General features: G+C 50.5%; 1 protein-coding gene across 4 annotated transcripts in view; it reads right to left on the reverse strand.

Annotated features, from left to right (window-relative positions):
• CHST11 (carbohydrate sulfotransferase 11) overlaps window positions 1-11,207 on the reverse strand; it is a 286,833-nt gene extending 275,626 nt beyond the window's left edge. Inside the window, exon 1 of one of the 4 annotated variants that reach the window (XM_019918580.3) lies at window positions 10,608-11,207. In XM_019918580.3, coding sequence (XP_019774139.1) covers window positions 10,608-10,710 — 103 coding nt within the window. In that variant the 5' untranslated portion in view covers window positions 10,711-11,207. Of the gene's footprint in view, window positions 1-10,592 lie in introns of all 4 variants that reach the window. The other 3 variants (XM_019918579.3, XM_019918581.3, XM_019918582.3) reach the window with 3 other exon arrangements.
• Window positions 11,208-12,071: the final 864 nt, after the last annotated feature.

The raw sequence follows: 12,071 nt of genomic DNA on the forward strand, positions 1-12,071 counted from the left end.
AAATCTCTTGCGTTTGTGACTTGTATTCAATCAATTATTAAGCCCCTACAATGAGCCGGGCACCCTCCCAAGTCATCGAGTGTGGCCAGGTACTACAGCAGATGTCGCTGAAGCGTGTAGGGTCTTGAGGTATTTCTCCAGGAGGAGTATCATTGGCCCTTGGTTAGGATGACTATCTATCTGATGGGCACAAAGATCCCACCCTGTGCGAGATGTCTAGCATCCCTTGGCCCTGCCCACTAAATTGATGTCCTCAATTCTTGGGACAAACAAGCACGGCGAGACACATTTCCAAATGTGGGGGCCAGCGGGGAGCCCCCATCTGACAGCCCCTACGAGACCTTCAGAGCAACAGTCAGACAGCCATGGTTTAACTCTCGTGTCATCGGTTCCTCTCTGTGTGACCTCAGTCTCCCCACCTCGCCTTGTAAAACGGTGATTATAATAGGTGAACCTTGTAAGATTCCTGTAAGGAATAATACATGTTAAGCACCTGACCCACGTCAGCCTCCAGGAAATAATACCCAATAGATATCTGAATTTCTTTGTCAGCTCATCCCCCTTATACCCTCACCTCCTTCGATCTTAAAACCCCCTTCTCAGGGAGCCTCCCCTGACCGCTCCATTTAAAAGTGCAGCCCCCTCACTGCTTCCGTTTCACTTCCCCCCTCCCGGCTTTATTTTTTCTCTGCAGCACTTGTCACCATCAAACATACTCTATGGTTTAAACATGCATTTGTTTACGTCTCCGTCCACTGAAGGTACCATGAGGACATGAACCATGTCTGTTCGGGTCCCTGCTGTATCTCCAGCACCGAGCACAGAGCCTAAGTCTTAACAAGCATTCAACAAAAATATCTTGAGTGATGTCGAATGGATACAGTGGAGAGCCAGGGCCTGAACGCTGGTCCTGGGCCGCCAATTCTGTGCTTTTTTTCACCATAGTGAACGGTCATGAACAACAGTATTGAAGGTAAAATACGTCAACCATTAAGAAATGTAAAGTGTTACAACACTACCTTAGAGGGGCCTTTGTGTCCTCCCTCTTCTGGGATCCTGTGAAGTTAACAGTTTCCAACAGAAACCCATCCACCAGCCCACTGCACTGGCGTTGTCTTTGTGGGGTTTTTTTCACAATGCTTTTTAGATAAGCGCTCAAGCCAGAGCTTGATCAGGATTTCAACGCTTACATTACCGAGTTTCTTTATTTCTATCCATACCTATCTGAGTGGGACCTGAACTCCAGGGATACTGGAAATATCATTCCTGCCCATACTATGTATCCAAAGCCGAACTCGGACTCACCACTGCCAGAACGAGCTCCAGGTGAGCACGGTATTACCCAGACTTGACTGTGGCAGGTCTGACAATCAGCAACTATATTCAAGACCAGTTTGCACCTGGGGTCCCAAAGTCCGGGGGACATTCGATCTAGCGCAAAGGGGCCTGGGAAGGAAACATTTTCATTGACTCTAGAAAAAAAAATTTAATGTTAAAAATATGAGTTTTCCATATTCATTGACTCTAGAAAAAGAAATTTAATGTTAAAAATATGAATTCATGTTAAATATTAATCGAAACAAACACCCCCATCTAACGTGTCATACCAAGTTACGTGCCATTTATGAAACTCAGGCATCTGAGGAGGGAGAAGGAAGAAGGACAAAGGAACTCAGTCATCCCACTGCTCTCAGCATATTGTGATGAATCACCATTTACAACTGCATCATAAGTGGATTGACAGATATTATCTACTTCCACCTAAACTAATCCTCATAAAACGGAACAGAAGCTTAAAGAGATCCCAGTCAAGAAACTACAGCCTGGAGGGCGTTCCCTGGCAGTCCAGTGGTTAGGACGCGGTGCTTTCACTGCCGGGGCGCAGGTTCAATCCCTGATCAAGGAACTAAGCTCCCGCGAGCCGCTCGGCGTGGCCAAATTAAAAAAAAAAAAAAGGAAAAGAAAGAAACTACAGCTTGGAGATAATACTCATAACGCACATACACAGGAAAATGGCATCCCTCTCTCTCCCGGAGTCTTGTACGCCGTATCACAAGGCAAAAAGGATGAGAGGGCTTCCCTGGTGGGGCAGTGGCTGAGAGTCCGCCTGCCGATGCAGGGGACGTGGGTTCGTGCCCCGGTCCGGGAAGATCCCACATGGTGCGGAGCGGCTGGGCCCGTGAGCCATGGCTGCCGAGCCTGCGCGTCCGGAGGCTGTGCTCCGCAACGGGAGACGCCACAACAGTGAGAGGCCCGCGTACCGCAAAAAAAAAAGAAAGAAAGAAAAAGGATGAGAGACTTGGAGTTGACTGGGAGTTAGATAACAGAACTTCCCAGATGGTGATGAACATGTGGATTTACGATCACTATTGTTAGAAACTTAGAAATATCCTTATCCTACCTATTTAGATAATGGGAGTGATATGTATACACTTGCTATAAACAACATATGTGGGGGATGGCTGCTCACATACGTTTTACCCATAGGGTGTGGTGAGTACTCCGGATGTCGGCTCACCATCCATTCCACCCCCTTCCAGAAGGTCTTTCTATACCGCAGAGGCTACTGATTTAAAAGCTGTGGTCCCCAGGCTTCCCTGAAGCTAGGGCTCTGAATGTGAGTTTGACTCCCCCAGATAGAAGCACTCACTTCAGATTTAGAAAGAGGCCATGAGTAAGAGGCCACCTTCCTGCCTTTTGGGTTGTTTCCACCCTCCCGGTGATGGGGGTGTGAGGGTTTTTTCTACAGCAGCATGGAAGGGACCACTCTCTGGCTTTCTGGGTGTCGAGAGGTGGCTGCAGTGGGGAAGCATACCGATTCTGGAATTGAGATCTCTGATCCCAGGTTCTCAGTGTCGTTAGTTTGTTCTTGGATTCAGTAGTTCCAGAGACAGTCTCAGAGGTGGTAGCACACTTAGTAGGTCAGTTTTTTTGAGCAGCCATGCCAATATATGTTTGCCCATATGTTATTACATATACTGTTACTATTAGCTGAGACTCATTCATGGAGGTCCAGCCGACGGCCCTATGTCTCCAGCCTTCCCAACAATTTGGTAAGGACCAGATTCCCTCCGTTAAATACTTTTCCGCTTAAAATACCTAGACGGCTTTCTAGTTCCCGCCCCGAAGCCTGACTGAATCCTAGCAAACCAGGAGCAAAGAGGTTTGGGAGACAAATAAAACAGACCGCACCAGAAGCTATCTGGATACAGCAAACCAACCTGGCTCTTCCCTCTGGGCCGTATGCATATTGGTGAGGTGGGCAAGGGGGCAGAAGAGACGTCTTTGCCAATCACTTATTTACACTTTAAATGTTTCCTAAGCACGTCTGGGCCAACCTTGGAGGCTATAAAGAGGAACCTGGTAAACGTTCCTCAAAATGTGGAGATGTACAAGTAAACAAACAATTACCACCCATTTCTAAAAGGGCTAGAGAAGAGAAATGACGAAGGCCATGGGAGTTCAGTGGCCTGGAAAGAAAGTAAATATCCACATCGGTGACATTTTCCTCAAGAAACATCACGATGCCTATTTCTCTGTGAACTTCCAGGTTTGAGCTCCACGTGAAATAACTCACTCCCCCGCGTCCCCATTCTGACTCTTACCAACCTCATCAGTTAACCAGAGAGAGATGCTAACTGCAAGCCCTGAGGCTCTGAAAATAGGTGCAAATTTCCCAAGCACAGCAGAAAAGACTCAGAGGCCTGCATGCCGGCAAAGCCTGTATGAAGCAGGTGATCAGGGCTTATCAGGTACCTCCAGGCCCTCAGTTGCAGCCTGAGTGCCGTTTTTCATCACCTTACTGAGGTTACGGAGTGCACCATGGTTTACAAAAAGTACTTTCACAATTTACAGAGGTGGGTCTGAAGCCATCAACTGTAAGACACTGTCATTTCATGTTCTTCCGAGAAAATAAAAGGCTCTCCGTCAAAGGTCAGCACAGTACTAAGATACTATCAATTACAACACATCAAATTTCATAAAAAGGAAAACGTGGGGAAAAAAGGAGTGTTTCAGAATTGATAAAATATACTGATGCATAGGGTTAGGCGGAGAGGGGAATGCCCACACTAGGACCTGGGTCTTTCGCTCCCAAATCATCAGTCCATTCAATCTCTACTTTTCCTGAGTGCTTCCATAAGTCAGGGGCTGTTGATGGCTGTTCTTAACTAGGAAAGCCGTGAATCACACCCTGAACATTTTAAGAATTTCCCAGCACAAGCGCAGTTAAAATTCCTGTCAAATCTTTTTTTTTTTTTTCTGATTTGTACATTACTGCTTTAAAAAATTGACAATGGGGGTGGTCTAGTTTGGGGGGCGGGAGTGGAGGGGAAGTGGGGTTTACATGGTAACCACTTCACCCAAGTGCACCCAAGGGCTGCTGAAGATAAACACAGAAGCACACGCAAGAGGCCTCAGCTCGTCCACCCCTGTTGTGCCCCCTCCCCCAAGAATCCTCGGCCCAAACTCTCCCAGGGCTTCCCATGCTGTCCCCAGTCACGGCCAAGGCCAAGGCCCACGCACACAGTCTCTCTCCACCTCCTAGTCTTAGCTCCTTCCTCCCTCTGCTCCAGACACTCAGAGCTGCCTGTCAGGCACCATGCTGCCGCATGGCACAGACCTGTGCTGCTCTCTGCCCGGAACATTCTGCCTGGGACTGGGCGGACACGTGGCCAGCTCCTTCACTTCCTCCCCGTCTCTATGGTCCAGTCGTCTTGTCAGCGACATCCCGCAACGACCTCTGTATTAAATTGCAAGCCTGGCCTCTCACATCCCTCATTCACCTCCCCTGCTTTGTTTTTCTCTCTTCACACCATCTGACGTGGCACCTATGCGACTTCTACATTTCCTTAAAGGCTGCCTATCCCACTAGAATGTAAGTTTCATGAGGGCAAAAATAATGTTTCATTGTATCCCCAGTGCCTAGAGCAATACCCCACACAGAGTAGAGGAGACAGAGAGAGAAAAGGAAAGGGCAACTCTGCTCTCACTTTCTGATCAATCACATCTGGTGTGAGATGCATCAAATTACAAATTCCAGGAATTTTTAACGGACAGATCAGATTATTCAATGATCTCAGACGCAGAACTGCCTCCCTCTTCACCTGTGATAAAGATGGGGTCTCAAAAGTCAAGAGAAGAAAAACTAAAAAGCGAAAATGAGTATGTAAAACAACTTCTGTTTCGTCTCAGACTCTGACCTTACAAGCGGCCGTGACTTTCATGGAAGTCTTTCCACTCACCGTCCCCAGATTAAGAAGAGCTTTGTCCTTTTGGTGGATTTAAGAAGGGAAAGGGTGGTACCCGTGCTTGTAAGCCTTTGATTTCCTGTTTTTAAATGGCTGTTGCCCACAGAGCTCGTCATAAGCAAAATGACTCTTCACCCAGATAAATACAAACAGCAGCCTCTGCTGGAGGGCGGATTCTCCCACCCCTCACCCATCAGAAATACCCCAACCGCTCTCCTTCCCGTGCCCAATCACCACTTTTATTTCAGAGGCAACGAAATGAGGACTCCTGGACAGCGGCTATTACTGTGGAAGGAAACTGCCTAAGTGTATCTGTCTTATCTTTGTGCAACTATGAAACTCCCCATTGAGGTACAAACATTTAAACCACCAAGGGGAGACCCCCATGCTAGAAACATCTTATCTTTCAGTCATTTAATGCTGTTTCCAGGATTTAAAACAGCGTCATATCTGAGACCTTCTTGACATCTTTTCAAAGGATAAAAATGTCAGATATAAAAGAACAGTCCCTATGAACTGGTATAACTCCAAATTCATTTCATGTATCAGCAAAAAGATTCTTTAAAATGAAATACATGCAGGGGGGGGGAAAAAAAGGCATGATACCAGACTGACATCCTGCAAAGGGGTGGGGATGGAAGGTGAGAGGTATATGCAACTCTATAAATTTAAAAGTTTGTGGTTAAATTTTCTGTCTTTAAACTTAATAATTAGTCACCATAATGACCATAATGATGTATTTGTCTAAAATACATATTATCTATCAAACAAGGTACAAAATCCAGGATGTGATGTCAAATTTTTTTTAATATATATATTCTATAATATACAGAAAAAAAGTACCCATTGCCTCTGGGTCGTAGTTTAATGAATGATTGTTTTTCTTCTGTACTTCCTAAATTTTCTCAAATGAGCACATATTACGTTTATAATTAAATTAAAATTATAACACAAGAGCATTTCACATCCAATCTAATCAAGTGAACTACAAAGGGGTAACCCAAGAACTCTTTAAATAAAGGGTATAATCTTTCAATACATTCAAGCAAGGCAAAGAAATCCCAGGCGACAGTGAAAGTAAACATATCACAAAAGGAAAAAAAAAAAAAGAGAGAGGAAGAGCAAGAGAGAAAAAAAGGCTTTCTCCACAGGTTTCTCTCCTATGAACAGCTTTCAAACAAAACCACAACCCTACGGAGTAACACAGAGGGAAGGTTCAGAGGATCTGTCTTCACAAATGCAGCCTGGCGGCCTCTCAGCTCTGCCTGGCCCGACACAGCTCCATCAGAGGCCAGCCGTCTGGGGCAGGTATGGTCTCGGCAGGTATGCAAGCCACGTCAATGCTCAGGAGGCACTTTCACAGGACATGATCGCTGATGGACTCAAACCTGTGCAGAAACCACAGGCATGGAGCTCCATTCTCACCAACATCAGGAACGGTTCACGCCCACAGAAGGTATCCCCTGCAGATGGGTTTCTGTAGGTCAGGGGCTAAATAAGGCCAAGCCTCCCCAGTACCCAGGACACCCAAGCAGTGTCTCACTGCCTCACACTTCAGGGCAGCAAATCTAGGCCATGGGGAATGCTCCTGTCTGGTGCATGATGAGCTTAAACCTGATGCATGACTCGGGGGATCTCAGAGGCCAGGAGGGCAGAGAAGTGTCCAGACCTTGTCCCCTGTGTTCCACACCCCTCCTAGAGAGACAGACTTACTGACTAGGTATTCTTGGCAAGGTTTAATGTAACCTTCCCAGAAACTGGAGAAGCAGGTCTCCTAGAGTCTAGCCACTTCATGCATTCATCCAGCAAATATTTTATTGAGAAACTACTATGTACCAGGCACTGTGCCAAACACTGGGGTTAGAATGGGGCCTAAAACCCAGTCCCTGCCCTAAGACTATTAACTCAGTGTGTCAAAGCTCTAAAGAAAACTGCCTTTACCGACAAGGCCCACTTCTGCTGAACCCTCCAACCAAATTAAAGATCAATTTCTCAAGTTTATATATTAGAAAAGTACAGGGGCTTCCCTGATGGCACAGTGGTTGGGGGTCCGCCTGCCGATGCAGGGGACACGGGTTTGTGCCCCGGTCCGGGAAGATCCCACATGCCGCGGAGCGGCTGGTCCCGTCAGCCATGGCCGCTGAGCCTGCGCGTCCGGAGGCTGTGCTCCGGGGTGGGAGAGGCCGCAGCAGTGAGAGGCCGGCGTACCGCAAAAAAAAAAAAAAAAAAAAAGTACAAAAGACAATGAACCCTAGATTAGAATCAGAGGGAGAGACAGCCAGCGCCCCCCTGCCAGCTGTCTCCTTGTATTCTTTCTCTCCCTCCTCACACATTCCAGGTATTCTCTACCCATCGACGAAGCCAGGAATCCATTTCTTTTTTGAATACTACTTTTCTATTTCAGATAGAAATAGAAATAGCCCTCCTGCCAGAGGGCTCCAAATTTTTAGCAACACAATCTGTGCCACGCTGTGGTCCCTTCTGCCTCTCCCTGGGTGATCTGGAGAAACGGAAACTGCAGAGCCAGGCTAAAGGATCAGCTATCATTACCTAAATCCTTCGGAGAAGCAAAGATTAGCTAACTTTTAAGGAAATTCAAAGCGGTAGGAAAAAGATATAGCATCAGCTGTCATCAACAGTGTAGTTTAATAAAATGGGGGGGTAAATGTTTAATATGAATTTCAAAGCATATTTTTATGTCCCATTGACATTGACATGGAGTTTTCATGGAACCATATGTAATTCAAAACAAGGAAGACCTTTCGGGACTTCCCTGGCGGTCCCGTGGTTACGATTCCACGCTTCCACTGCAGGGGGCGCAGGTTCCATTCCCTGGTTGGGGAACTAAGATCCCACAGGCCTGTCACGTGGCCAAAAAAAGAAAAAAAGAATAAGGAAACCTTTCAATTGAATTACCTGCAGTTCTACATTCAGTAGAATGTATTGAAAGTAGTCTTTGCTATGGACTGGGGGAAGTATCAGAAGAACATGTTCATATAGACACAAATAATCAACAAATGCTATTTTTTGGGGAGGAAGCGGAACCAGGAAGGGAAGCCAAGGTTGAGAGCAGAGGATCAAAGACAGAGGATCCTTATCAGCATAGCCTTGGAAAAGGTTCTGTCCCTGGTTCCAAAAGGCCAGACTGAAAGGAGCTAACACCACTGCTTTCAAGTCAACTTAATGTTCCAACTGGAGCTGGAAATTTTCACAAAGTGCAAATTACAAGTTGGAAATTTCTTCCTGGTATCTCCAGCTAGACAGTTATTTTCCTAATTCTCACAGAGGATAAGAAAAGCCCAGGATGCATGAAAACCATGGATAGTAGTAGTCTTTCTAGTTAGTATCTCACCGGACAGCTAACAGGTAGAGAGAAGTTAAAGTACATTCCTGCCAGAGACTAATATTCATCCCTGTTCCAGGCGTTTCTGCAGAGAATTACCCGGCATGTTCGGTCCAGGCAAAACTGTAAGTGGCCTGAACACATCTGTAGTGTCTAGACCAAATCATTCGGCCCTTTGTTTAAACTGCTGGAGCCCCAGTGTATTCGTACACCACCCAGTCCCCAGCCCCACCCCCCGCCCCTCCCCGGGGGAGTCTGGCCCGGGATGGCGCTGTCTGTCTGGTCCTGCCCATCGCAACCATCGCCTGGCGGCCGGCAGGCAAGCCAGGTCCATTTTTAAATTCCCTTAGAAGTTTCACAACCACCGGTTTGGGTGAGGAGACAAACACCGCTGTAGTTTGCTGACATGAAACTAAAAATACCCAGCTGCAAACAAAAGCCACCCTTTACAAGGCTGGCTTGGTGTCCTGAGGTTACATGTGGTAGTGCCAGGCCATACGACCATATTCTTGGCAAAGTGGCCGCCATAACAACTGCTCCAGGCCCAGCGGGGCAGAGGGGCCATTCTGCCCTGAGCTGTCAAGGAATCCCGCACCGGGCAGCCCTGTCTGTTTGACGGAAAGAACAGCTTTATGCTGTCGATCCAAATGCAGGCTAGAGGAATTCGGGGCTGCGTCTGGGTTAGATACACACTGAAAGAAGAATGCAGGAGGCAAAAAGAAAACACCAACCCTACAGCCCTGTAAGGAAATGTGTTTGCACCTCCCTCCCTTGCAATTATAAAAGCAAGTTACTGCTGTGACTATACTGAGAAAGGCAACTCGGAGGCGTGAAAAATGGATCTGGGAGCCGATGTGGCCCACTGGGAGCCTGCTGGGGGCTAGGGGTGGAGGACCATGGCTCCACGGGGAGACTCCCGTTACCCCGGAAGCTTCTTTGTAAGGTTTTACCTGTTGGGCTCCAGAGCGGAGCTGCGAACCCGGGGCCGCCACGGTCGAGGTCGTCCCTCCCTCCCCAGGTCTCAAACTTTCCTTCGCGCCCCTCGGAAGGGGCAAGCCTTGTCCCTCCCCGAATCCAGATTTCAGGTGTGGAACTTGTCTAAGCCACCGGGGACTGCGGGGAGGGGGCTCATTCCCACACGGCCCGGCGGGGCTCCGGATGCTCGGAACGCAGGAGGGGGGATGCAACCTGACGGTCAGTCCAGGACCCGACCAAAGTTTCCTCCCAAACTGCGGTGGCGGGCGCGACCCGGGAGCTCTGAATCCCGCAGCACAGGGTCGGGAGCGGGGTTGCGGGGCGGGAGCAGGCCCCGGGGCACAAGCCGCAAGGTCAAGGCGGAGCTGGAGCCGAACCCCGGGGCAAACAGCTGGCGCCGGACCCCATCCACAGCCTGGTGGAGGGGCAGTGCCGGGCACCCAACCTCTCCCTACACCTGCTCAGCGCGGTGCCGAGCCCCGGACACGTGGGAGCCTAGCCCCGGGCTCCCCAGCTCGCGGCGGGGACTGGCAACCTCGCCGGGGCGCGCACCCTTCGCCCCCGGCCCCCCCAACCAGGAAGAGGCAGCGCGCTGGGGCGCCGGGCGGCTGGCTCCCGGCGCCTCTTTCATTCTCGGACCTCGGCAGAAGCCGGGAGGGAGTTTCGTTCTCTTCAAACCGACCCTCCACCCTCGGCAGCTTCCCGCAACCTCTACCTTGCCCTGCTACCTCGCAGACAGACGGACAAGAGACACAAAGAAGAAAACAAAACAAAACAAAACTACCGCCCCTCGGGTCTCATCCTCCAGCCTGGAGCCGGGAGGACGAAGAACAGAGAGCACATCCTTCCTCCTCCTCCTCATCCGACTCGGGTATCCGGGCCGACTCGGTCAGCAAGGAACCCCGAGGTGGCCCATAGAGAAGAGGTAAGGTTGGAAGAGGCAGAAACCAGGCGGAGCGAGCGAGGGAGCAAAAGCGCGAGAGAGCAGAAAATAGCCAACAAAACCACGCTAACGCGCCCCCTACCTGGGTGCAACATACTTTGGAAATAGAAGATAACCAGGATAAAGGATCCCAAGCAAGTGGCCAGCACCATCCGGCAAATTCTGTTCATCCTCATCACTTCCAGCAGCCCCGGCTTCATGGCTTTGTCCTGGCTGCGGGGACCCGGGCGTCCGGGAGGCGCGCCCGGAGCGCAGGAGCGGGAAACCCGCCGCGCGGAGCGGAGCCCGGGAGGCGCAGGGCAGGGCTGGGCAGGGTTCGCAGGGAAGATAGGGTTGGCTTCACGGCCGCTCTCGGAGCCCCCAGCCCCGGGCAGGGGTGTGGAAGGCGCCGGAGTTGCTCTGGAAGTGCTGAGATGCGTGGACCCGCCGGCTGCGCGCTCTTGCTCCTCCCGCTGCTCCTCCTCGCCTCTCCGCCGCCGCCTCCGCCCCCGCCAGCAGCCGCCGCTGCCTCCTGGCGGGCCGGGCGGCTGGGGGGCGAGCGGTGGTGGTGCCGCCGCCGCTGCCGCTTTTCTGGCCGCTGTGGCTGTCGGACGGGCCCCCTCCCTCCTCTCCAAAGGCTACTTCATTGCGCTCCAAAGATCCACATATTCCGGGGCTGGGTTTTACCAAATGCAACTCACAGCCCCCGGCGAGGGGAGGGCGCCTGCGGAGAGCCGGGCGGAGGGAGGGACCCGAGCGCCGGGGCGGAGCGTCGCGCTCCCCCCGCCCCTACCCGGGATTTGGTCGCGTCCAGCTGTTTCCCGGGGAGCGCGGAGTGCGCGCCGCGCTCCCGCAGGGTCCCAAAAGCCCTCAGTCCCCGCCGGGCCGGCCGCAGTGTGGAGGTTGTGTGTCAGCGTTTCTATGACAAAACCCGGAGGAAAAAAATACGAATAAAATCGCCTCGGTGCTGCCACCCCCTCCTGCCGGCCTGTGAAGAGGGAGGTGGCGGGGTGCGGGTCGGGCACTGGAAGCGCGAAGGGGTCTGGCGGTACGCGATAATTTAAAATCCCTGGGCAAGGTAGCCGGGAAGTTGTCCCCAGGCCCCAGGGAGCAAGTGCCCTTTTCCCGAGTCTCAGAATAGGGTGGTTTGGGAGGGGGGGTTGTTTTGTTTTTGGGGGGTTTTGTTTGTTTTATTTTGTTTTTTCTTTCCAACGACAGCCCACCACGAGCGACGTTTTGGAAAGGGATTAAAGACGTCTGACTTCAGGTCAAGGTTAGGAAAACTGCATAATTCTCAGGGGTCAGGAGACAGCTGAGCTTTCCCCGGGATTTATGCAGTCTGACACTCACCCCGCCTCAACAGGGCAAAAGGGGATTTGGGGATTTTCGAAGTCTGATTTCGCAAAGGGTAGAGCTCCCTCCAGATCCTCCAAAGGGCAGAGTCTTAGCAGGGTGGACGGGAGAGGATGCCCCCACTAAGCCACTCCTCCCAGTACAACCAACTGCTGGAAAAAACCAAGCCCGCCTTAGCATTGGCAGGTAAATGGAAAGATTGGCGTTGCTTTCTTGTATTGAGTGAAGT

This window comes from Tursiops truncatus, chromosome 11 (genome assembly GCF_011762595.2).
Source record: "Tursiops truncatus isolate mTurTru1 chromosome 11, mTurTru1.mat.Y, whole genome shotgun sequence".
NCBI lineage: Eukaryota > Metazoa > Chordata > Mammalia > Artiodactyla > Delphinidae > Tursiops > Tursiops truncatus.